The 27472-nt window shown below is 37.7% G+C and overlaps 2 protein-coding genes across 7 annotated transcripts in view; one reads left to right on the plus strand and one right to left on the minus strand.

The window, feature by feature from the left end:
* Nucleotides 1–18611, plus strand: part of myripa (myosin VIIA and Rab interacting protein a) — a 33244-nt gene extending 14633 nt beyond the window's left edge. The window contains exons 3-17 of one of the 6 annotated variants that reach the window (XM_083541663.1): nt 3542–3763; nt 4632–4768; nt 8951–9025; nt 9107–9204; nt 10315–10392; nt 10592–10666; nt 10848–11004; nt 11190–11779; nt 11960–13318; nt 13441–13491; nt 13703–13882; nt 14029–14190; nt 15956–16033; nt 16162–16253; nt 16387–16642. In XM_083541663.1, the coding sequence (XP_083397789.1) occupies nt 3542–3763; nt 4632–4768; nt 8951–9025; nt 9107–9204; nt 10315–10392; nt 10592–10666; nt 10848–11004; nt 11190–11779; nt 11960–13318; nt 13441–13491; nt 13703–13882; nt 14029–14190; nt 15956–16033; nt 16162–16253; nt 16387–16390 (3358 nt within the window). In that variant the 3' untranslated portion in view covers nt 16391–16642. Of the gene's footprint in view, nt 1–3541; nt 3764–4631; nt 4769–8950; nt 9026–9106; nt 9205–10311; nt 10393–10591; nt 10667–10847; nt 11005–11189; nt 11780–11959; nt 13319–13440; nt 13492–13702; nt 13883–14028; nt 14191–15955; nt 16034–16161; nt 16254–16386 lie in introns of all 6 variants that reach the window. The other 5 variants (XM_083541662.1, XM_083541664.1, XM_083541665.1 and 2 more) reach the window with 5 other exon arrangements.
* A 66-nt stretch (nt 18612–18677) lies between these two features.
* plxdc2a (plexin domain containing 2a) lies at nt 18678–26043 on the minus strand. The gene is made up of 12 exons (XM_083541797.1): nt 25871–26043; nt 25527–25596; nt 25321–25443; nt 25087–25205; nt 24907–25006; nt 24716–24811; nt 24452–24533; nt 23712–23772; nt 23473–23632; nt 20177–20215; nt 19173–19330; nt 18678–18940 (listed from the first exon to the last, which is right to left on the minus strand). Exons 1-12 carry the CDS (start codon nt 26003–26005, stop codon nt 18713–18715), a joined length of 1371 nt encoding a protein of 456 aa, XP_083397923.1. The 5' UTR covers nt 26006–26043; the 3' UTR covers nt 18678–18712.
* Between the last annotated feature and the right edge of the window lie 1429 nt (nt 26044–27472).

Consider the following 27472-nt stretch of genomic DNA (forward strand, 5'->3'; position numbering starts at 1 on the left):
TGCTCCAATCATGACTTACTTCATCAATAAAGATTATTGAGTCTGTTGCAGAAGCAGCCATGCCATGATTCTACATCTACATGCTTGATCTTGTATGTTTTATATTATGTGCAGATCCTTTCTTTCTTCATACTTTTTCTTTCATTTCCCTAATTTGGTAACAAAGTTAATTTTGGTTCCAGAACTTATTTGACTCGTCTCTGTCTTTTATTGTGGCTAATAAATTGGCCTTTGTATTCTTACTGCTAATGACTGGTTTATATATTTTGTAATAGAATCTATATTTATTCTCTCTCCTCTGAACAGTGGATTGTAAAAACTTTAGCCTATCCTGTGAAGGTGGTTGGGGATTTTGCTGCTTGTTGTTTTTGTTGGCCAAGATGTTTAATGTCTGGTGGTTTATTGTCGTTTTGGCTATGTCCAATGCCTTTGCAATGCCGCTGATTAATTTGTCCCTTTTTCTAAGTATTAAAATGGTAGGCGTTTCCTTTTTAATAAGAAATTACGTTTTCACTGGTGAACCTTAATGCTCAAAGCTATTAATTGTTCAAACAATGAATCTAACAAGGCATACTGGGAAAATAAACACCTGTCAGTAACATGTATGGTTCAGTATTTTGGATCACTTAAAAAATGGGTGGCATTTTCTTTAACACATCTAGATGTAAACATTAGGAAAACTCAACCTAATTTTTGAACTCTACATGTTTAGGGCTGTGATGATTCCTCCAGTAATTTAATTACAAAAAATATTTTATAATATTTTACAATCTTTTCATTTAGTTCATTTAACTAAACATGGAGCAATGTGTTTCCCATGGACCATTTTTACTGACGCACCACCCACTAAACTCTGGAGCACTTTGAACAGGTAACATAGAAGATGCTAGAAAACACAGTACAGTGCAGTAACTATTTTTAAAGTAGTGTGAATTTTTTTTTAAATATTTTTATTTATATACAGTGCATTCGATAAGTCCCTCTGCAGTGGTCATGTAGAGTAGTTAGTGGAGCACGTTTTATGTCTTATTTTTGCTCTTTTATTTAGTATTGCTCTTTACTAATTAAACGATTTATCGATGGAATAATCGTTAGAATACTCGGTTACTAAAATAATCGATAGCAGCCACGCCACCCTCTAACGCTGAACACTCCCACTCAGCCTTTCACTCCTATTAACCACCTGTACCTTTTTTCCCTTTATTAGTACCCTTTAAAAGATCCCTCTCCCCTTTCACTCGGCATCCGATCTACAGTATACATACCTTAGATCACATGGACTTCCTACGGATCCCGCGTTCTCCCCGCTGTGTCCCTTATTCTTCATTACCCTTCTCGAGAAGCTCGCTACAGCTAAGTTCATTATTTCCAGCACTCCCTTTTTTTCCTGTGTTTAAGTTTTAGATCAGTAAACCTCACCTTGTTTTACTCCTGTTTTCCGACGCCTGGTATTCTGTGAGACATTACACGTCTAGAATGTGGAGCAAAAACAGAGAGATATTGCTCTTATAAACGAAACATTATGTCCATTATATCTAAGTATACTCAAATATATATTAAAAAAAGGAGTGGTTAGGAAAAACATGTTAACACAGTACCAGTATTAATAGAACTAATATATCCAATTAAAACTTAGACAGTAAAGTGGATATATTAATTATGGAAGTATGTAAAAAAAAAACAATAGTGTTTCATTAGTGTTTGTGTTTGTGTTTTTTATTTTTATTTTTTATTTTTTTTTACATTTATATCGATGTTTAATTTATTTTTCTCAATTTTTTGTATGTACAGTAGCATAACCCTAGTACTGAGATGATTAGGATTCAAGTTGCAGTACAAGATTATGAGCAGACTAATTGAGAGTGACTTTTCTGGTCAAAGTGTGTTTCTCTAAAGCAGGTATAAAACAACAATAAAGAATCTTCTACTGGTGTCATGGTCTAGAAAAAATACAACAACAAAAAAATGTCGTTCTGTGGTTGTTTGCTCACTAGCATGTGCGTGTTGTTTAGCTGCACAGATGGAGACGCTTTGTGCATCAGGCATGCTTCCAGTAGTCTATTATTGATGCTTTCAATCTACAGCTTAGTTTTATGTCTGATACTGTAGCATATGTTAATAATCTAAAAGAACTACAGTATTGTAGATTTGCTAAAGCTTTTCTTATTGTGCCAGTTGCTACTTTACATTTTAACATAAAAGCTGAGGTTCTTTTGTAAATTAACTTTAGGCCTTATGACAGCTTTTTGTGCCACCAAACCACACAGAGAAGAAAGGCCTCTATTAGTCATATAACTACTGAGCTCCCACTGTCCAAGCTAGGAGGGCTTCAGAGGAAGCTTACCCTGTCTCTGTGAATCCTCTGTGAATTTTAATTTATACAGACAACCTACTTAATCTTCTCCAGCCCAAGGTCAAATCTCAGTAGTTCTCGTGCTCAGCACAGGGATTCCAAAATCACTCAAGGACATGCTGAAGTGCTTAGTCATCGTATACATTGTTAACATTTGGATGTAGTCCCATTTTGGGCAGAATATTCCAGTCGTTTGAGAGCCTGAAATACATACACTCATCCTGTTCTTTCTACTATATATTTGTGAAGGTGAGAATTCTACAAGGTTTCTCTGTTTTATTCTTGTATAGATCTTACAAAAATATATAACAAATACAAATATAGAGGAGATCAAATTGAAGGCAATAAGAATTAGAATGCAGGTGTGATGTAAACAACTCCAAGCTGTTAACCATAAATGGTGTCCTAATGTAGATGAAACATTGGTCTTATAGGCCATGAGGGAAATTACCTCCCGCTCTGGGCAGAGTATATTATTATAGAAAATGGTGTAAATCTAGCTAGTTGTTTTCCTTATTGACTGGCTTGACCCTATTCTATTGCATATTGGTTTTTCAGACCTTACTCATCCCTTAATCAGGAGAGCCTTCTTCGAATTAGTGAATTTAATGTAGCTTGGTTGTACATTGGGCTGCAGTGTTCTAAATATCAATCAAGTTTCTGGTTAATCTATATAGAAAATATGGTGTATTTCTGTTTTATTTTCAATTTAATTCGGTTGTAAATATAAAGAAAGATTATATCATTCCTGCATACAGACTGGTTGCTCATAGTATTATAAGCTGTAGTGTTCTTTCTTTTTGCCTCACCTGGGGTGAGTTCCTTGGCGAGAGTGTGTGAGCAGTGTTTCCCGTGGCCCTGCACCTGCTGGTACAGGGCAAATTTTCTCGCAGGTGCCAAACACGCAGTGCATAAACAACATTCTATGTATGAGTTTAGAAGATAAATGAATGTACTGTTTAGGAGAACAGCTTTACTGCTCTGTTTGGTGGATGACTGATTCACTAATGCAGTTCGACATTTTGTTTGTGGACCATCACCCAGTACAAATCTCTGCCTGTGAGTATTTTTGTTCACACTGTATTTATTCTCTCTCTCGCTCTCTCTCTCGCTCTCTCTCTCACACACACACACACACACACACATACATACACGCACACTCTCTCTCTTCCCCTTTCTCTCGTACAGTGAGCTGAAACAGGAGCTGGATCAGGAGGAGAGTCGATGTGTTCTGCTGTCACGGCAGCGTGGCTTTAATGAGCGTTGCTGCATCCGCTGTTGCTCATCCTTTGCCTTCTTTCTAAAGCCACGCCGCCGGTGCTTGGACTGTCGCTACAACGTCTGCAAGCGCTGCTGCTCATATTCTGAAACTGACAAGAGCTGGCTGTGCTCCGCCTGTGAGAAAAGCAGGTAAGTGCTTTTACTGTAATTACAGACTGATTAAGGGATCAAAAAAGCTAGTGATGCTTACGGCATGACTCAAACCCAAAGATATTTCTCTTGGTAAAGGTTATGTCATTCTTTTATATTGTATATTTCTGTACATATATGTACATATGCATGTATATTTCAAGAAAATGAAAAAAATGTCATGTGTAGTGAGTCAAATGCATATTTATGCTAATTATGGAATGAAATATATAATAAACAGTCAAATTAAATAATGCTTATTGATAATTTTCAAATATATCGTTTAATTTGTAAAAACAAAGGATAATTGATTGATTGAAAACTACATTCTTGGTACAATTATCAAGCCACTACCATTTCACCTATCTTTAGATGTGTTCATGAAACAAATTAATTACACACAAAAAATTTAACACTACAATCATTGTAAGAAACATTGTATTACCTGTGTGTAATATAATAATGTTTTAGGTATTTTTTTATCTTTATTCTTTCATCAAATAAACCACATGATATGATGAAATGTAGCACTGTAGTTGTGGAACATGTCTTCTGTAGTTCTATTATTAAATGAACAAAATAAAAAAAAATAAAATGCCAGCAGAATACTGTTCCTCTTTTTTGATATAACTAGGATAACAGATCTGGGACTCTGGGATAAGTGGTCTTCTGACTCCTAGAAACATAAATTTGAACAACTGTATTGCATTTGTTGGTGTAGTATATTCAGACATGCACGAGCTTTGTGATTAAGTGTATACAAGTTTGTTTTAGAAAGAATGACTCCCTCTGGACTATAGCACAGATATCAGCAAAAACTATATGCATTGTTTTATACACTTCCAATTTATCATACGTGTGTTTGCAGACTGCTGAAGACACAGTCTCTGGAGTGGTTCTACAGTAATGTGAGAAGACGGTTTAAAAGGTTTGGCAGTGCCAAAGTGCTGAAGATGCTCTACAGGAGGCACGTTGGAGACCAGAGCAGCCAGGATGAATTTACAGGTGCTGAACTTAAGTTATTTACTGTTTATGCCATTCTTTATTTTGTATAGAGGTCTTGTCTGTCAGTTATTGGAATACAGTGTATCATAAAAGTGAGTACACCGCTCACATTTCAGCAACCATTGCAGTATATCTTTTTAAGAGACAATACTATAGAAATAAAAGTTGGATATACTTTAGAGTAGTCAGTGTGCAGCTTATATTGCAGTTCAGATTTATTGTCCTCTGAATATAACTCAATATACAGCCATTAATGTCAGAATAGCTGGCAACAAAAGTTAGTCATTTTACTTTTACATTTGAGCATTTTGACCCCTTAGTGTATATGTAAAATAGAAGTCACTTTTGAGTATAATGCAATTAGCAGATACCTAAAGCACTAGGAAAAATCCTGAAAATGAGACATGGGACACTGAGACATAAATGTGACTTTTTGGGTTGAATGCCATCTGCAACATCTAATAAAAACCCAGGGTATGCTGAGGTACTTTTCTTTAATCTTAAAAGATTGTTTAAATAATACCTAGTCATGTTTGTCTGTCTAAATACTCAATGACGATTGACTGTAATACCATTCAACAATGCAGAGGTTTGTCAACTAACAATGTGATTTTAAGTGGAATTCTGGCAGTGAATTCCTATGCAGTATTTTTGCATTTAAATTTGTTAAATAATTGTATTTAATAAAAATACATTGTACACTTTACAGCGTTTACCTCCACCATTTAATAATTTATATTTAATTATTATATCAGGAGAGGTGAATATTTATGCAAGGTACTGTGTACAATATGGGGGATTGCACCTCTCTATTTGTCTACACCATCTTATTTTTTAATTATTTGAGAGATTTCAGAGAATTATCCTTGTGTCTAGGAAAAAGGTCACACCTAGTGTTTTGGGTAGATTTGCCAGGGCTTTTTCTCACTGTATCCTCACTATAAAGTACTGGGCACAACCAGGTAAATCATGACTATAAATATAATGTAATTACCCAGGTTCCATTTTCATTTTTGTTACATGAATAGTGCACATGTTTTAATTACATCGTGCACATGCTTGTTTACATATGGAAACTAGTACTGACTGTATTTTTTTCAGTGCGATCTGAATATTAAGATAGCAATAGTAAGCGTAGAATGTGTTTAGGTTAGTGTGCTAAAGTATGTAATTGGCAGAAAACGCAATTTCGGTTAATAACCTATCTTTCAGAGTTAGTGGCTGTAATCAAGTTATTTGTACTTATTTGTTACAATTGAATCAACTATGTTTCATTTTGCCTGAGTTAGAAGAATCCCTTGTATTGAAGGCCACTGTTTTAGGACTTCAAAATGTCTAATAGATGTGTGTACAGTATATATAGAACAGGGTGCTTTTAAGACTTTTATTTTTTCATGTTTGAGTATGTGGGTTTATTTCTAGAGAAATATATTGCCTCGAAATGGGAAAAATAAGAAATTTGCAGAGACCATAAATTCTTGTTTAGAAAGTTATGGGCCTGGAAAGGTCTTTTAAAAATATGAATTGATATTCTCCATGAGTACAATAAAGGGCAACAAAATGCCGCTCAGTGTAGTTTTAAAGTAAAGTAGAGAAGGCTGTATTAGTGGAGCTTGTGTGGGCTTATTTCTGGAGGAATGTGTGGGATTGTAAAGGGCAGGCCTTTCAAATCAGTGGGTAGCAGCATTAGAGGCCGTTTGAACATCAATAGCTTAGGAGTTGTTTTCAAACCTTTGGGGACATATATGGTGCTGCCAGTATGAGGTATTGCATCAAAAAGCTGTCTAATTTACTAATACTACTATTAAACCAATTATTAGATACTAGAGTAAACAACAACAAGAGTAAACAACCCTAACAATATTGTTAGTTTAAACAATTATTACTTATTACTTATTACTTACTTAATATTTGTACTTTGTTGGCAAAAATAAAGCATTCCTGTGAGAAAAGTGAATGTATCTTAACAAACTAAACTAAACTAAAGTTAAAATTTAGTTATATCCTGTGCCATCAACATAAAGACTTGGTGGAATAGATTGGCATGCTGTATATAATATATCCAAATTAAATTTCTATAGTATTTTCCCTTGAGAAGATGACTAAAATGGTTGCTGAAATGTGAGGCGTCTACTAACTTTTGTGAGGTCTTGTAGTCGGGATCAAAACAAGCACTCAAGCATTACCGATCAATCACGATAAACATGCAAAATAAATAAATAAACAAATCACTAAAAAATTTTTTAAATAAATAAATACATTTTATGTCAGTCTTTCTATGAAATTAATCCACAGATTACATTTTTGTGCAACATCATATCTTAAACTACATGACTCACCAGCTTCCTGTAGGATTATGGCTGAGGATTAATTTCTGTACTTTTTTTTTTTTTTAAATATACGTTAGTGCTTTATATAATCAAATGTCTTTTATTATCATAATTAAACAAACATACTGTGCTTGTAACTGCTGTGGTATAAAGCTGGTATAAAGCTTTTAAAATGACTTTTTCTTCAGATGGCAGAGCATTTTGGTATGGTTGCTCTGCCTGAGGCCATCTAACACAAAATTTAGTGTTTTCTTCTTCTTCTTTCGGCTTCTTCCATTAGGGGTCACCACAGCGGATCATCCGTCTCCATACCCCCCTGTCCTCTACATCTGCCTCTTTCAAACCAACTACCTGCATGTCTTCCCTCACCACATCCATAAACCTCCTCCTTGGTCTTCCTCTTTTCCTCCTTCCTGGCAGCTCCATCCTCAACATTTTCCTACCGATATACCCTTTCAATCAAGCCTCCCTCAACCCTGTCTCCAAAACAACCCATATGCGCAGTCCCTCTAATATAGTGTAACAGCTGAATTTATTGAAGATGCCATGATGTTATTTGTGAGTGTGGCAGTTACACCACTTGTGGGTTTATTTTTCCCATGTAATATTATTTCCCATGTAATATTTTATTCCAAATATCTAATAGAGCTGTTCTGCTCTAGTTTTAGTTATGATGGTTTGGTAATAGTGTGAGGGTTGCTTTTGAAAAAAGAATGCCGAAGCAATAGTTTATTGACCCAAAGATCATTTTCACAGGTTTTAAGTATTTATACTATACAGACAAACTCATTAGGACACCGATGATTTTTTTTTCATCAATATGTGGTTCTTCCCACTATGTGATTCAAAGACAAATATATTCAAATATGTGGTTTGCATGTGGTTTGAATGCAGTAGCATAAATATTTTCCACTTCACTTGAACTAGGCCAAAACCTGTTTCCAGCATCATAATGCCCCTGTGCATAAATCAAGATTTGGAAAATATGGCTAGCATAGTTTAGAGTGGAAAATTTCAGGTGGCCTGCTATAGAAATCTGAGCGCAACCCTACTGAGCACCTTTCTGATTAATTAAAACGCATGCTGTACCCCAGGCCTCCTCATCCTACTGTGCAACAGTACCTGACCTAACTAAAGCCCTTGTGGCTGAATGAGCATGAATCTCCACAACCATTCTCTAAAGTCTAGTGGAACAACTTCCCAGAATTATGGAGTTTATTATAATAGCAAATGGGTACAAAAAGGATGGGATGTTCGAAAAGCACATATAAATCTTATTATGAGGTGTCCATAGCTTTTTGTCCATACAATGTATGTTGCTTTCTGTCTATGCAGAGAATATAGATATGCCATCTGCAGCTTTTCAACTGTTTTTACATTTTTGGAAACAGATGCACTGTTTGCAACAGATGCAACAGAAGTACTGACACTTATCTTCCCTATGTAATATTATCTTTGCTTTATAGTGAAGTAAAAGCAAAAGGACAAAACAGATGTATGACATTGCTGATTTTAGAGACCTTCTGTTAGAACCTGCTGTAAATTTAATATGATGTTTATCTTGAATATAAAAAATTCTTTTGGAATGCAAGTTTTATTGTATTGCATTTTTCACTATTGATGAGGAAACACTAAATGACAGAAAGATGGTTATGAAAGATTTTAGTAGGTGTAGTCTTAAAGCGAGCAGCAGTAAAAGATTTGTTAGTGGAAAACCTATAAAATCTGTACACAAGAGGGCATGCGGCTTTAAAGAAATTAATCTTTTAATTTGACTAAAACTTCATGTAAAACTGTGTTTTGCTAAATAAATGCAGCATCGTTTAAATGATGTAATGGTGTTTTTTCACAGAAGGAAGTATATATTCTGAAAGCACAGATGACAGTGTTTATGAGAGTGACTCCACATTCTACAAGCATATTGAAGGTAAGTGACAAAAAAAGGGTTGAATTTAAACACACACCCCCATGTGATTTTGAGACTGCAGCATTTTGTGTTTCATTGCAGAGCGGAGCATGGCAGAGAGTATCAGTGTGGCACTGCGTGTGGCAAAAGAGGCTATAGATGAGGCTATTGCCAAGGCAGAGAAACAAACAGGCAATCAGGTACCATTGATGTTGCATACAGTACTGAATAAGTGTCACAAGACTAGATAATAGAGAGAAAGAGAAAGAGAAAGAGAGAGAGAGAGAGAGAGAGAGAGAGAGAGAAAAAGAAAAAGAAAGAAGGCCATGATTTATTGTCTTAGAATGGTCTTTATTCTTTAGTCCCCTGGGGATTTTTAATTAAATAGAGCTGTTCTGCTGAGTTGTGGTTTGGTAATAGTGTGAGAGTTGCTCTTAAACAATGTTAGACAAAGCAATTGCTTTTTGACCAAAATAATTTTTCTTTATTTTATTTCAAAGCACATACACTATTTGGACAAAAGTATTGGGACACCAGACTTTTCCAGCCATATGCGATTCTTCAATTCAATTCATTTTTATTTGTATAGCGCTTTTAACAATGAGCATCGTCTCAAAGCAGCTTTACACAAATAATGCGGTGATAAAGAATGAATAAGATGTTCTTTATGTGTAAGTTTGTCCCTGATGAGCAAGCCGATAGTTCTTCCCCAATCTGTTACCACAAAGTTGGAGGGACACAATTGCATAGGATGTCTTGGGATGTACTGTAGTAGCCTTAACTTTTCACTTTACATAAACTAGAAGAACCAAGCCTGTTCCAGCATAAGAATGCGTGTGTACAAAAGCATGCTCTATGAAGATATGGATTACACGGATTGGAGTGGAAAAGATCTGACCTCAACCTTACTGAACACATTTGGGATAAATTGGAACGATGACTGCACCCCAGGCCTCCCTAACCTACATTAGTACCTGACTTTACTAATGCCCTTATGGTTGAATGTACACAAATCTCCACAAGCACATTCCAAAATCTAGTAGAACTTCCCAGAAGAGTTGTGGATATTATTATTAGCAAATGTAGCTGAAATGTGAAATGGAATGTTTAAAGAGTAAATATGAACCTTATGATCAGGTGTCCACAAACTTTGGTAGTTGTTTGTTGGTTTTAGTGGTTTGTCTATATAGTATATCATGCATTCTGCCTGTTTTGAGATTTGTTGTCTCTAGCTTTTGAGCTAGAGTATGACATTAATAAGAAAGTATGACAGTACTGAAGTTTACTGTACCTTTTATTTTCCAAAGGAGAAGCTGAAAGAGGCTTCTTACTTACGGGACAACAAAGGGGAGCTGATTGAAGAGCTCACTACCATGATTGTTCAAACAGTAAGTAAAAAGAGAAAAAATGCTACAAATAATTTTTTGGGTTCTGTATTTATTCTACAGTTCTCAATGTTTTCAATGCCCCTTTTGTCTGTTCCATGGATTAGAATGTTTTAAGTGTCTTTAGAGATATTCTGACAAACCATTAAAAATGACACTTTATTTTGAAAAGTGAATCTGAAAACCTTGTCATATAACTCAGATTATCTGCAGGAAGAGAGATCTATCCGAAATGCATACAGAGTGTAATTTGGAGACACCTGATCCGAACAGTAATGTGAGTTCTCTTTTTTTGCAACCAGGGTAACCTTGTCTCCCAATGTCTCTGCTTTCTCATAAACACACAGAGATTTGTTAAAGGACTAATGACTAAGTGAGAAGAGAAAATTGTCATTGTGACTTGTTTTGCTGCCTGCGTCCTGTTTTCTTAACTGGCCTCTCTTTTCTTTTCTTCCCAGATGTGCCAATCAGCCTTCTCACTTCTCACTAATGAAATACTGGCCCGGCATGACAATGCTGAGCAGAGTTCCATGCTGTGCACACACGGGCTGAAAAAGGATGAAAGTCCTGCTGTTGCTAACTGGAATCCGAATAAAGACTGGATGGAAAACTCCTGTACGTGTTTCCAAAACTAAGCTGTAGATTTCAGTATACCTGTATTGTATTGTATTGTATGATTGTTACTTTTTTTTTTTTTTTTATACATAATGGCTTTGTCTTTGTGTAAATCTAATGCTTTGCATATATTTGAAATATGTAACCATTTGTTGTTTTGTCCTTGACCATGTGTGTGACTAAAGGTGCATCATCTATGCTACAAAGTCCAGATGGGAACTGGTTTGCCCTGCAGAGTACCCAAACAGCTCGGCTAAGCCTGCCGACCAAGCGAGAGAACCTGATGTTTAGCGGCCTGGAGAAGGAATCTGGTGTGATCTCAGCCTATGACGAAATGGCCTATGATACTGAGTCAGACTCTGACGGTGCCTGGGAAGCTGCTAGGGTGGAGATTCACAACAGACTGTCCTCCAGCAACCTGTTAAATGACCATAATGCCACCAGCTCATGCCTACCTATACAATTACCCACAAACAATTCTGCTAATCAACCCCAAAGTGACAGTGATCAGACCAGCCCTGTGGCCCAAATTTATAAACCATTTTTTCCTCTCCTGAAGAGAAAGGTTTCATTGGAGGACAGGCACCTGTCCTCTTGCCAATGTCACTGTGCTATGGGTATTACCACAAACCCTGAAGCTGGAGAAAGTAGTGAGGATGGTTTAGAAGACTACAGGGTCAAGAGGACACGAAGAAGGAGGAAAAATAAGCGTGATGTTACAGAGGGGAAGGTCTTGAGAGTGTGCAGTGGGGAAATGCAATCCTTATCTGAACCTGTGAGAAAAACATATAAGATACCTACATATGATTTGAGCTGCTTGTAAAGACGTATTTTCTATATATTTTTATTTTGTTTTGATATAAAATATCAATATTATATCAATATCAATATATTGATATATCAATATAATCAATATCAATATGTTTATAGTAATAATTTATATATTTTTTTGCAGCGGGACTATGGCAGGAAGCTACTGAATTATCTGTTGAAATGCCAAAGGCAAAGTATCTCCGAAATGCCGAGTGATGAGACTCTAAATGCAGACACACCAGACTCTGTGACTCCAGACATTTGGAAATCTGGGGACTTGACTCCTGATGCATTTACAACCGATGTAGAAGACCGCAATACTGGCCATCATGTTCTCAATGCTGCTTCAGATCAGCATCTAAAATCCAAATTGAGAGAACTGGCCAGTCAAGTCAGTAATAGAGAAGAAGAGCCTGCAGATGACAGACATGAAGGGAGAGAGAATGGGAAGAATAGTAGAATAAGGGAAGCCATGTGTAATATGGAGATAGATGTAGACCAGGAAGAAATTAAAGGATGTGAAGATGAAATAGCAGACAACAGACTACCAGATGTAGAAGACAATGAGATAAAGAACAAAACATTGGGCGATTTAGAAAACCTGAGCACAAATATGATTGATAATTTGCACAATGAAGTATTGCAAAAGACATTAGAAAAGCACACTTCAGTTGAATTAAATAGCACTAATAACACAGACTCAGAGGAGCAGATTAATAATAGTGAAGACAAAGAAAATGATATGACTGAGAGACTCCAGATTGAGAGGAACGTTGAGCAGGGACTAAAAGACGGTTCGGAGAACCGAGGAAGAGATTATAGTGAGTCTGAAACTATAAAAAAACAACACAATGTAAAGAATGAGGAACATATAGAAACAGAGGCCCAAAGTCTTTTGGGGATAGACAGTCAAAGAGAGACACCTGTGGAGAGCTGTGAAAAAGGTGAAAACACAGAAAGTCAAGAGAGCAGGAAGCTGAAAAAAGATGGTGAACATGCTGCTGAAATTGAAAACGACAGTGTAGAGATTGTAGAAAGTATAAAAAGAATCAACACAGAGAAACAGAGACTAACATACACTCAGGATAATGATTTTGTTGAGGCAGGAGATGACTTGGCATATGAGATAATGATTAAAAATGTAGATAAGGGTTTGAATATTATGGAAGAGGAAACAAAAGAACATATGTGCAGTACAGCATACAACATATGTGACTGTACTGATGAATTGACAAAGGAGAAAATTGTGGAAACACAGTATGAACAAAATCAGATGACATCAGATAATGTAACAGGATTTTGTAATGAGAGAATGAACAGGGATGAAGAAACACAAGCGAGTGATATGGAAAATCAGAGCAGAGAAAGCTTAGTTGAGAAATCAGATGAGCATAGTTGTGTAGCAGAAGCAGATCCGTGTAATGACCACACACTCAAAGATTTTCTGGGCTGCACTCCTTCTAGCCAAGAAGAGTTTCTCTCACCAGAGGAAATCTGCAAGGTAAGATGTAAGATGTTTTACACTGGCTTGCTTATGTATTGTTTGTAAACTAAAAATCTGCTTTTTTACTGCATTGTCTTTTCTTACTTTTCTTTTTACCTGTTCTTCTGGCTGACTGTTAGGATGTGTGCTTAGAAAAAGACCATCAGTGTGTCTTCACTCTGCTACAGCAGGTGATTCCTCCAAGTTGTAATAGAATGCCTTTTATTACAGATTTCCATTTAAACAAAATATGGTAATATACAATGCTAGAAGCAGCAAACAGCTTTATTTATTTTGCTATCCTCCTATCTTTCTTTTTAAACTTTAACTACTTTCATTTTCTTTAATTTCACTAGACATTTCTGTCATTCCCATCAATGTAGTTGTTGTTGTGTGTTGTAGAAGTATTCAGCTGCATCTCTGCGCAGCATCACCACCGAGGTACTGAAGGTCCTCAATGCCACTGAAGATCTTATCCAGGGTGCCATGGGTCTCAGCCATTCAGAGTCCTGCGATCGACCTGTTCTGCCTCCCCTTCAGAGCAAGAGAATAGATGAGCAGCTTTGCAGACTAGAGGAAAATGTAGGAACCAAGCTAGCACACTGTCATCTACAGTATTAGCCTTTAGCTAATGCACAGAAATTGTCTTCATGAATACAGTCTACACTGTTTCCTATATTATTACTTTTAAAAATCTGTGCACAGAATTTTATCTTTTTCTATATCAGGTATATGTGGCTGCTAGTGCTGTTTTTGGACTGGAGGCTGAGCTAGGAGATCTGGAATTGTGTGCACGCAGCATCAGCGGAGAAACTACAGAGGAAGAACTATCTCAGCTGGAGGAACAGGTGGCCTCAGCTGCCGCTCAAGTACAACAGTCTGAGCTCCAGGTATGTTATGCCTCAATACTGTTCCATCACACTGCTTCTGCTGGAACACTGTAGCTGAAACACATAATGCAACTTGTAAACTTGAAGTGTAGTCAGTGAAACAGTCACTATTATTTTTTTTATCATTATTATTTTATTATTGTTTGTCTTAATGTTGTGCTGTTTTTCTTATTGTTGTTATGACAATACATTGTTAAGCTCTAATGAAAAGAACACACACTCGAGTTAAATCACCCTTTTCTGCCAAGTTTTAAACATAATATTCCTATTAGCTTCCCAGCTGCTAGATCTTTTATCTTTTTATAAAAAAAATATCCAACTTACATTCTTTATACATCAAAGACATTTCATCACACAGCACTAATGGGTACGACAAGAATTCAGTCCCCTTCGCTTTTTTGTACTATTTTATTTTATTTTTGATTCAATGTAATATGGATTACACTGACTTTTTGGCCATTGATTTATACAATGTTTTATAATGAAACGTTTAAATCTGTAGTAGACCGTTTACAAATTAAAATATATTCTTCCTTTTGTTATAACACAATGTATAGAAACACTTAGGGCAACACTTCAACAAGTTGTAGCGTCTGTATTTGGGCAATTTATTCCATTCTTCCTTTCAGATCTTCTTAAGATGCATCAATTTGAATGACTACCATCTGTGAACATTTTGTGAAAACACAACTACTTTTAGAACATCTTAAAAACATCTCCCCAACCTTAGAACATCTCAGCTCAGATGTTCTATTGGGTTTGGACTCGTTAGGGCTATTGCTGTGAAAGGTCAAACATCACTCCAGTTTAAGGTTGTTTGCAGATAGCAGAAAGAAATGTCTATATTTAGCTCCATTTATCTTTCCTTCAATTATGCCCAATCTCACTATAAATGCAAATGTGATGTATCTCAATTGTATGATGCTGCCACCACAATGCTTCATTATAGAGACCGTATTAGCTAGTTGATTAGCATTTCCTATTTTTTTTGTCAGATGAGCAGCTGTGAAGATGAGTAAAAATGTATATTTTTGCGTCAGTAGACCAGACAACTGGACCAGTGACTGCTACCTCTGTAAAGGAGGGCTTCATTAACTCTCTTATTGTGGCCACTGGGTTCTTGGTAACTTCCCTGAACAAGGCATGTTACTAATATCGGCTGGAGGATCTCCTCTATATGAAACGTGCTTGTGATTCCAAACATCTTCCAATTTACAATGATGGAGCCCAGTGTACTCCTGGGACCACTCTTTAGAACTGTTTAGAAAGGATTTTTATATACTTGACCAAATCAATGTTACAAAAGATTACATTTTTGGACAGATATGAATAGTGAATTATGGGATTGGATACACACAGATGCAAGCATTTCTAAATACCCTATTGATTTAATTGGCCACAGATGGACTACAGTATTCTGGAACAATCGCAAGATAATCAAAGCAAACATGATGTACTAGGATGCACAAGCATGCACCAATCATGTGTTCCCCATGTCATTATTGATTATTATGTGTAGATTAATGGCCCAAAATGTATATATAAAACACAAGAAATACAAGAATTTAAAGGGTCTGAGTACCTTCTGTGCACAATGTGTGGATGTAGCAGAAACAGGTGGGTTTACACTAATATTTCAAATTATTATTATTTAATAGTATTAACCTTAAAAAAAAAAAAAAAAAACTTTTGTTTGAGCTTATATCCCAGGCAGGGTAGATTTGCAGTATTAACACAATTATACTAAGTGGATTTTTTTCTTCAGGTGTCAGACATTGCAGCACGAATTGCAGCTCTGAAAAATGCTGGCCTTAATGTTGCGCCACAGACACGTTTTGCCAAGGTCAGAAACATAACAAAGTACCATACTTGTGTTCTCAGTCATTTGACACATTTGTGCGGCAGGAACACTGTTCATGTTCGCACACCCACACACATACCCAATTGAAGTATATATCACATTTATTGCAGCCACAAACCATAGATTCATCTCGCCAGCACCGCCGACGCCTGCCAGCACCTCCAGTGCAAGGTAACAGCCGAAGCATCAAACTGTTCCACGGGTACTATATCATGTCTGATTGATTTCAGAATTTTTTTTTAACTGCACAACATGCAGAAACTAAAAAAACAAAAATAAGGAATAATCAGCTTCTGTTAATGACATTTATTTTTTTCTCATCTGTCTATTTTTAGGTAAAAAGACAGAATGAGGGCCAGAGCTCAGAAAAACATCACATGTGCCTTTAATCAGTGAACTACAGTGCCAAACAGCCTTTCCTGTTTACCGTAACTAAAATCACTGCACTGTAAAACTGATTCTGATCACTAGAAGACTGGGAAATACTCCACAATGTGTACACCATTATTTTGAACGAACGTACATGTGATCTAATATAAATCTAAAAGAAAAAACCTGAAACAAAATTAAAAAGTAAAGAAAAGCTCACAATTCCACAATATGTGTATAATTCTATATTACTGTGGGTTATTTATTCACTATGCATGTATAAAAATTACCATCTTTTACAGTGTCTTACAAAAGTGAGTACACCCCCACCCCTCACATTTCAGGAACCATTTTAGTATATCTTCTAAAGGCACAATACTATAGAAATGAAACATGGATATATTTTAGAGTAGTCAATGTGCAGAGGTACACATTTACTGTGTTAAAAAAAAAGAAGAACATACTGCCATTACTGTCAAAACAGCTGGCAATAAAAGGGAGTACACCTTGTAAGTGAACATGTCAAAACTGTGTCCAAAGAATTCACCAGAGCTGCACAGGTTGTTGCTGGGATCCTCTTCCACTCCTCCATAATGACATCACGGTGCTGCTGGATGTTAGACACATCAGCAATGCAGTTGTCATCTTGGCAATGTGTTTGGGGTCAATTTTATGTTGGAACTGGGGCATCATGCATCATGTTCTGCTTTAGAATGTTGGAATCCATTTTTCCCTCGATGAACTGCAGCACTCATGCAGCCCCAGACCATGATGCTACCACCACCATGCTTGACTGTAGGCAAGACCAAATCTTCTTGGTTGTCCTCACCAGGGCGTCACCAAACATACTGGACACATCTGAACCAAACACGTTTATCCTAATCTCTTCAGACCACAGGACATGGTTCCAGTAATTCATGATCTTGTACAGGTTGTCTTCAGCAAACTATTTGTGTTTTTTCCTGTGAGCCAGCTTCAGAAGAGGCTTCCTTCCTTCCTTCACTTACTGCAGTGTGTGGCATATGGTCTGAGCACTGACAAGTGGAACTTACACTTCTGCAACCTCTAAAGCAATACTGGCAAAACCTCTGTAGGCCTCTGTATAAAACCTCTGTATGACACTGGCCACTGTACTGTAACACAGTTTTAGGGTGTTACCGATCTTCTTATAGCTTCGGCCATCTTTGTGGAGCGCAGCAATTCTAATTCTCAAATCCTGTATGTTGAGTTATCTGCAGAGGACAGTAAATCCATACTGCTATACAAGCTGCACATTGAATACTCTAAAATATATCCACGTTTCATGTCTATAGTCTTGTCCCTTGAGAAGATATTAAAATGGTTGCTGAAATGTGAGGGTTTTACCCACTTTTGCGAGATACTGTATTGATCCTGTGCCAAGTACATTTGTAAGATTCTGAACTAAACTTACAGATCAGTTTGCTTTCTAATTGACAGTACAGTAATCCGGCACTTTACCGCGGTTCGAAACTCGCGCCCCCGGTTTATCATGGAATTGCATTTGCCACATAACTAATTTGTTTAACTGATTTAGGGTAGCATGATAGACTAAAAAACTTATAGGGACTAGTTTTTATGGAGTTTTATGTTGAAAACATGAAATTTATTAATACTAATATAATTATTAATTATAAAATGAAGTAAAATTTTAATACAGTACAGTACTGTATACATAAAATAGCATTTTTGGGGTGACGTCCGTTTATGGCAGGCGTTTTTGGAACGTAACTACCACGATAAACAGGGGATCACTGTATAAGCTGTCACAATTTATTCCAACATTTTTAACTAATCATGGGCATTTCTGTCCTTGTTTGTTTCTCAAGTTCAGAGTGATACATTGACCAGAATCACACACATGAATCATATATACTAGTATAGTATTTAATAAAATGTATAATTATTTAGAATGTATTAAATTCCTTTATGCAATAATATATCATTGTTACATGTTTTTATGTTGATTACATACCTAAGAATCTCGGGCATAGTGTGTACATGTACAAACCCATTGAGGGGAATTCAACATTTTTCCCATTCATAAAATAAAAATCTATGTAGTGCAATTACAATTTTTGACACACAACAAAAATTGATTTCATTTTCCAAATATCAAATCAATATTTTCACAATCCTTTCAATGTTGTTTTGTGTCAGCATTTTTTAAAACAATAAAAAAAAAAAAAAAAAAACAGTTGACAGAATGTATTGTAGTAAGTGTTTTGAGGTATGTTTCTTTTACAGTCTCTTTTCCATAGTGAGTTCAGTGTGTCAGCATTGTCCCACAGCGAGAAATCTTTCTTTTTGGTCAGGGACAATAAAGCCGTCTCTTTGGTCTGTTGTAATTGCACTCTCTCTTCGGTCTGCGATGATGAAGCTGTCCTTAGGCTCTATGAAAATGAAGCCTTCTCTGTCTCGTGCCATAGCTTCCACTTCGGCATAGGCTGGGTGGCCGGAACCTCGCCGGAACTTCATCACGGGCCAGTGTGTTGGCCGCCTCTGAACATGCAAGAAAGTAGAGTTAAACATAGTGAGTTTACAATGAAAAAATGAAACGTGTATAGTTAAGGTACTGTAAGAAACTCTTATTAACACCTACACCCCTGCTGCTGAAGCTACTACCCCCTTCACTTAACCCTTAACTTCTCTCCTTAATGCTTGAATTACATTCTGTCCATTATTGTATGTCACGCTGGATAATTAAAACAAAAAAAAGTGCTTATGTGCTCACCTCAATGAAGAAGAGGCTGGCACTGGAGGTGGGATGGTGGTACATGTAGACTGTTGCCAGTAGTGCCCCCACCATCAGTAGCACAATGAGGAGGATGCTAACAAGCAGACCAGTCTGCAGCTTTTCCCTTTGCTCCCCTGCCCTTTCGGCCTCAGAGGCTGTCAGAGCAAACACCACCAAACATTCCTCAAGCACCTGCCATATGCTGCATTGTGTTATTATTATTATTATTATTATTATTATTATTATTATTATTATTACTACTACTACTACTACTACTACTAACACTTTTATAAAAAGAAATACATGTTAACAAATTCATAAAGACCTAAAGATCATAGGCATCCAGATTCTCGTTTGATGATATTATAAACTGCAAATGATAAGATATTCAAAGTCTTTGCTATTTTATATTTAATATATTACAGTTTTTCACATGTTGTGATGGAAAAACATGGATGTGGAAGCTTAATGGTTTGGGGTTGTTTTGGAGAAGGAAAGGTTTGAGACTTATTCTGGGTAAAAGGAATACTGAACCAACATTGGATTATCATTCCAAACTTCAATGCCATGCAGCAATTGTCCAAGCGCCAAATATTTAAAAAGCAAACTGTCAGATGAAATGTAATCTTTCATTGAAAGGCTTGGCCAGTATCTCGATCATATTGTATCCTGCTCTGGAATAAACTGAATCGGAAAGTCAGAAAGAAATATCCAAATGGCGTTTTACAAGTCTTTCAGCTGAATTTTTGGAGAAACTTACTGTCTGGATGCCAGCAGTGTGTAAAGCTGTTATTCATTGCTTGGGGTTTAAACGTTATTTATAATACAAATAAAGTTTAACATTTGCATTTATAATATTTGTTTGGTCAAAATAAATCTTTACAAAGATTAATTACCCAGTTTCTTGCATATAAACAGGAACATGCCTCTAAAAAACAATTAAAGACTAGTTGTGTTTATACAACAATGTTTTAGGAGGATAAAAACAAAAAGACACTTACATCTATCTTCAGTCAAAGGAAGTGCAATCTTTGTGTCTTCTGCATGGAAGAAAAAAGAACAGAACAAAATAAATAACTGATTCATGTCACAATATAATCTCAGACTGAGGGCAAGTATAATATGATATATATAAAATTACATTCCATCTATCTCCACCATCCTCCATTCCATTTAATTTACAGGTTCACGGTGGATTTTTATTACAGGGCTGGCTTGGCACTGGGCCTCATGGACTAAAATGGAATTAATATATGCCACACTGTCACTTCTTGGTAGATTTACAGTGTTGTAATTTTGGATGAGGCAGGCTCAATGTACGAGTAAGCATTTGTGAACATAATATATATCCTGTGCTTTCAGATGTTCACCTGGTAAACAGTAGAGTTGGTTTCACTTGCTCACTCTACTTATTTGATAATATACATTCTGAGCATCAATTAAAAAAAGGCCTCAAATCATGGCAATCATGAAAATGAACAAAAATCAATGAATTTATAATGAGAAATTTTGGACAGAAACATAGAAATACATCCTTGTTCTTCTTCTTTCGGCTTCTCCCATTAGGGGCCGCCACAGCGGATCATTCGTCTCCATACCGCCCTGTCCTTTACATCTGACTCTTTCAAACCAACTACCTGCATGTCTCCCCTACTCCTTGGCCTTCCCTTTTTCCTCCTTCCTGCCGGCTTCATCATCAGCATTCTCCCACTGATATACCCCATGTCCCTCCTCTGCACATGTCCAAACCATCTCAATCTCGCCTTTCTCACCTTGTCTCCAAAACGTCCTACATGCGCTGTCCCTCTAATAAACTCATTTCTAATCCTGTCCATCCTCATCACTCCCAACGAAAACCTCAACATCTCAGCTCTGCTACCTCCAGCTCCACCTCCTGTCTTTTACTCAATGCCACTGTCTCTAATCCATACAACATCGCAGGTCTCACCACAGTCCTATAAACTTTCCCTTTCACTCTTGCAGATACCCTTCTATCACAAATCACTTCTGTCACTCTTCTTCACTCACTCCACCCTGCCTGCACTCTTTTCTTTACTTCTCTAACACACTCTCCATTACTTTGCACTGTTGACCCCAGGTACCTGAACTATTTCACCTTCTTCACCTTCTTCACTTTCTCTGAACAACCGCTCCACTCCACTGCCCTCTCTCTCATTCACACACATGTACTCTGTCTTACTCCTACTGACTTTCATTCCCCTTCTCTCCAGCGTGTACCTCTACCTTTCCAGGCTCCTCTGAACCTGCTCCCTACTGTCACCACAAATCAAAATATCCTCTGCAAACATCATAGTCCAGGGAGACTCCTGTCTGACCTCGTCCGTCAACCTGTCCATCACCACTGCAAACAGGAAAGGGCTCAAAACGGATCCTTCATGCAGTCCAACCTCCACCTTGAACCAGTCTGTCGTTCCTACTGCACACTTCACTGCTGTCACACTGTCCTCATACATGTCCTGCACCACCCTCACATACTTCTCTGACACACCTGACTTCCTCATACAATACCACAACTCCTCTCTCGGCACCCTGTCGTACGCTTTCTCTAAATCCACAAACACACAATGCAACTCCTTCTGACCTTCTCTATACTTCTCTATCAACATTCTCAAAGCAAATAATGTGTCTGTGCTCTTCCTCAGCATGAAACCATACTGTTGCTCACAGATGGTCATGTCTTCTCTCAGCCTGGCTTCTAATGCTCTTTTCCATAACTTCATGGTGTGACTGATCAACTTTATTCCCCTGTAGTTACTGCAGGTCTGCACATCTCCCTTATTCTTAAAAATCGGTAACAGCACACTCCTTCTCCATTCCTCAGGCATCCTCTCAGCTTCCAAAATCTTGTTAAACAACCTGGTTAAAAACTCCACTGCCATCTTTCCTAAACATCTCCAAGCTTCTACCGGTATGTCATCTGGTCCAACCGACTTTCCACTTTTCATTTTTTTAATCGCTGCTCTCACTTCCTCCTTACTAATCCTATCCACTTGCTGCTTCCCTATCTCCACACCATCCAACCTTCTCTCTCTCATTTTCTTCTTTCTTCAGCTGCTCAAAATACTCACTCCATCTTCTCAACACACTCTCCTCACTAGTCAACACATTTCCATCTCCATCCTTTATTGCTCTAACTTGCAGCACACATCCTTCCCAGCTCGGGCCCTCTGCCTGGCCAATTGGTATAAATCCATTTCTCCCTCCTTAGTGTCCAACTTCTCATACAGCTCTTCATATACCTCTTCCTTAGCTTTCACCACATCCCTCTTTACCTGCTGCCACATCTCCTGGTACTCCTGCCTACTTTTCTCATCACTCTGTCAATCCCAATTCTGTTTTGCCAACTTCCAGATGTCACACCAAGTACCTTCCTAGCTGTCTCCCTTATCACTTCTGCAGTAGTTGCCCAATCATGCAGCACCTCTTCCCCACCACCGAGTCCCTGTCTGACCTCTTTCCTGAATCACAGTCTTCCTCCTTTAGCTTAGTTTTTCCTCCTTTATTCTACTTTCAGTCCTCATTCTCTTCCTCTTCTTCTTAACCTCCAAAACCATACTACAGACCACCATCCAATGCTGTCCAGCTAGACTGTCTACTGATAACACCTTACAGTCTCTAATCTCGTTCAGGTTGCCTCTTCTACATAGCACTTAGTCCACCTGTGTGCACCTTCCTCCACTCTAATATGTCACCATATGATCCTCCTTCCTTTTGTAGTCTAATTAGCAATATATAACAATTTATTTAATAATATATTAAGCCCTTTTTCATGTAAAAATTTTTAATGGCTGCCCTGAGGAGGTTCCTTTTCAAAGGGGTACATGAGGAGTTTCATCTTCATCTTAAAGTAAGATGTTTATTACATTTTATGTTTTTTTTTTTTAACTGTGTCTGCACTTGATTTAAGTTGGTAAAAGCTATATCTATTGCCTGGGTCTTAATCTCCTGGTAAAGGCAACCAATATTCTCCATATATATATTCAGACCAAAATATCTGATTGAAATTTAAACCACCATCCCAAAAACAAAGCCAGAAAACTAACAAATATTTCACCACCATTAAATATAAGCTACTAATCTTTGTATTCTTTTGTTCCCCTAAAAAGTTGGAATGTGTGTTCTGATTTCAAATAAAAGATAAATTTGTGGATATAGGTCTTTTTATTAATTAGTATTTTTATATTAATACAATTAAGATAAAAATAACTTTATTTCTGTAATAGAAATGATAGAATATTTACGGTTTTGTAAAGTTCGTAAGTTTAACTCTACTCACCCTCAACAGAGATGGAGGTGGAATCAGTATTTGTGGATGATGCAGTGCTGTTAACACTCTCAGGCTGGGACGTGCCTGTAGATGCTGCTGTGTTATTGATTGTGGGCCCAGTGCTTACAGCATGTGAGTTGACTGTTTCACTGCAGCTCTGCTTCTTTAACTGAAAATTTGCATAAATGCACTTACTAATAATTCTATGAACAGAGGATGATGTTTTGTGAGTGGTAACATGCCATTACCTCCTCCAAACAACCACTGTCCACCCAATCCTGGCGATTTCGGTCAAAGCCACTGGAGCATCTGCACACCAGACAAATACCAAATGTAAAATTAGTCAATTTTGTGTTTTTATTGCAAATGATTAATGATCAGATTTTAAGTCACAGAATCTGCAATTGGATACCCATTTTGGACTACACACACATGCCATTTTACCTGTACCATTTTATGCATTATATTTTTTTGACACAGCTGATTGAATAATTTACTCAATTCTTTCTTATGTAGCTTTTCCTTTAAGTGACCTGTGTTTTTTGTTTTTAATGAAAATAACTCTATACTGGTCATAGTCATGAGTGATATGAGTTTATCCTGGGACCACTGACTGTGAGGTGGAAATACATCCTAAATATGATGCCGTTCCATACTAGGGCACCATAAACGCATTCACACACTTGGTTACATTTGGGGGAATTTATATCAGCCAATCCATTGGCGATCCTAGAGGAAACCAGGGAGAACACATATGTCCACACAGACAGTGACTTGAGCTCAGGGAAGGCACACACACAAAAACACACACACACACACACACACACACAAACAGACATACTGTACACACCCATAGTTAGTGGCTCAGTGTCATTATGAACACACTTTTCTCCAAATATATTTTACATTTTACGATAAGACTGTGGTTTTAAAATATATATAAACCCCAAAGCTAATGTTAAAAGAAATGTGAATAAACGAATGTCACCTTCTTATGCGGCTGCACCAGCTACAGTTGAAGCCGATGTGAGCTGTACCACAGCTATCACAGCTGGAGAACTGCAGGCAGGCTAGTGAACAGGAAACAGTTTCATAATTTAACACAAAGGTGACAAAAAGGGAGGAACATTCTAGTTTATTCACACTAAACAAATAAATACACACCAGTACACTGAGAAAACTTACACTTGGCATGATGGTCTTGCTAACAGAAAGAAAGAATGATCTCATTTGGCCTAACAAAGAGACTCACTTGGGAGAGGCAGAAACTCAATGACAGTGGAGTTGGTAATTTTAGATTTCAACAGCTCAACTCGATGGTACTCATATATTGTTCTTCTTCGGATATCTGTATCTGTAAAAAATAAGGGCGTGCACATACTAATGCTGTTTGAACAGAATAGAGTAAATTATTATATTTTCTTTAGTAATAAAACAGTGTACCTGGAATCTGCTGAATTTTATGAAGAACCACAAATGCATCAGAAAGACCAACTTTCACTGGGTGATTCTCTGACCTCAGCTTATTAACATCAACAGGTATCTGAGCAATAAATGTACGCAGCATATGCAAAAAAATGAATTTTTTATTATTTTTGCTTTAAAAACTATACAAAGTCAAACCTCTTTGTAAGCAAAGGTGATCCTGCCATCACTGTGCAACGAAGCCTGGAACGTGAAACTGCCTAAATGTGGGTCATCATGGAGGTAAACATGGTCCCATTGCACAATAAGAGCTGTTCCTGTAAACCAGATTGTTCAGATTAGTCCCACAATATTGTAATCTTTTAATCTGATGTTTTATATATTATAAAACTAGAGAAAAATATGCAGGATGTGAGGATCACGCCATTGTACCATTATCAAAGTAAATGATGGTGGAATTTGAGGAAATGCTTGGGTCAAAGTTAGCCATAAGTGGAGCAATGTACTGAGTGGCTGTCAACATCTTATGGATCACGCCTCCTGTGTAGAGAAAACCTGTGGACATTGGAAGATTCTTGACAATATTTTACTAAAATCTTTATTGGTTAAGTTCATTTAGGACATTGTTAAGAACTCACCACCAGTAGTCACTGTTATCTCTGTCAGTAAATGTCCATAATAAGGAAAAGCAAAGGACAAGTTCACTGTCTGTAAAACATTAGCCAAATTATTTAATAGGAAATCAGCAAAATCCATTAATATATTGAAAAATACATTTAATATTTTAAATATATATCAAATAGCAATATGTTTATTCTTGTTGTGGCTGTAGGTTAATCTCAAATAAAAGCTCAATCAGAAGCCATTTTGTTTTAAAACCCACAATGACTCATTAATTACATATAATAAAATTAGTTCATTTTTTTATGTGATTAAAACGTAAACATTTATTAGTATATAACAGCAAATACCAATTCCATACCAAAGCTTGTCGGTGGGTATTGGAAAGGACTCCATGAACCTTTCCTTTCTCCATCTGTTTAAAATTTACCCATAAATCCTTGCCTGCTGTATCTGCAGGCTGGTAGATTTTGGAAGTGTAATAGACATGATCCATATCTTGCTGTCAAACAGGAAGAGTTATATACTATATGTTATTGAAATAGGCACAATAAATCTTACGTATTTTTATTAAGCTTTCAGTTACAAATGTAAGTTAATACCTCAATGTGAGAACTGTTTTTATTAGTTAAAACTTCAGAGTGGTGTTTGGGTCCAGATTTGCCATGCTCCTGGTAATGCCCACGTTCCTGAATGTGACTGGCCCAAGCATGACTAGGCTGTGTAGAGGAGGGCAGCCCACTCTTCTCTTTCTCTTTTTGGATTTTCAGACCTGCTGCATCACTCTGCATTTCATTAAAGTTCTTGAGATTCACACAGGTCACTGCTGATAAATAAAGAATTAGATTTACCTGAAGGTACAATATATGCCCCATTGAGTTCTGGGTAACATACATGCACAGGTTCTATTTGAAGAAAATGAAGTACTTCTTGGCATTATATGTTCCCCTTCGGGAACTCGAGCTGCGTCGAAACGCTTTGGGAACACCCCTGCGTTGTCCACGCTCTGAACCACGTGTGAAATCTAGCCAATAGGCAAGGCGATGTCGCGTAAACCAGGAAGCTACAAGATGGCTGTGTGGTGGTAGCGGCATTAGCTTCTGCTCTTTCCGGTAAGTGCTTTGTGTGTGTTATCTGTGCAGTCATGAGCTTAAATGCAGGCAGAATTCCGTCTGCGTGTTTCCTGCTTGCCCCGATTCATTTCAGAGGGTGGTGACACACAGCCCATGTGTTGTTTGCTTAGCTTAGGAGTGTGCTTAGTCGGCTCTCAAGGGTATCGGTTGTTAGCATTTTAGCCGTGTGGCTATGCGCTCCCGGCTGCGAGCCGAGCTCCCGTTCCCCAGGGATTGCGCTTGTTTGGCGGTTCCTTCTCCTGTGCGTGTGATGCGATGCTCCGTATTTCTTCCTCCGAGGTGGGAGAAGTTTTGGAAAATTCGGGGAAGCATGCCTGGCAGCTGCTCCTTCTCCCAGTGTGGGCGGCGCAGCGTTACATGTCTCGCTCTCTCCGAGGGGGATGAGATGATGGATGCTAGCAAGCCTGTGGACTCCTCACAGCCTGTGCTGTACGAGGAGCTCCTTGAGGTCGTGTCACGGGCCGGGTTCGAGCTGGATCTAGCTTGGCCGGTCGTGTAGCAGAAGCGGCGCGCACCCAGTGAGCTGGATGAGCGTTTCCTGTGCCCTCTGTCACAGCCTTAGCACCTTCCCTGATCTGTGCACTGAGGTGTCTGGGTCCTGGAAGGGCCCGTGTGCGCGCGTGCTTTTCCGATGTTTCTCGGTGTGCGCGAATGTAATTGGAGCTTAGTAGCGTGGCTACGGGACGATGCCGGTTGTGGTAGAGACTCTAGCTAGCTATCTCTCTCCGAGTGATGCGTCTATGACGGCTATCGGTTTGCCTACAAGGAGCTGCTTGGCTCTGGTGGGTAGGGCTACGCGGCGGGTCAGGCTGTGGGTTGCTTCCACACGA

Source organism: Silurus aristotelis (assembly GCF_946808225.1).
Source record: "Silurus aristotelis genome assembly, chromosome: 5".
Taxonomy (NCBI): domain Eukaryota; kingdom Metazoa; phylum Chordata; class Actinopteri; order Siluriformes; family Siluridae; genus Silurus; species Silurus aristotelis.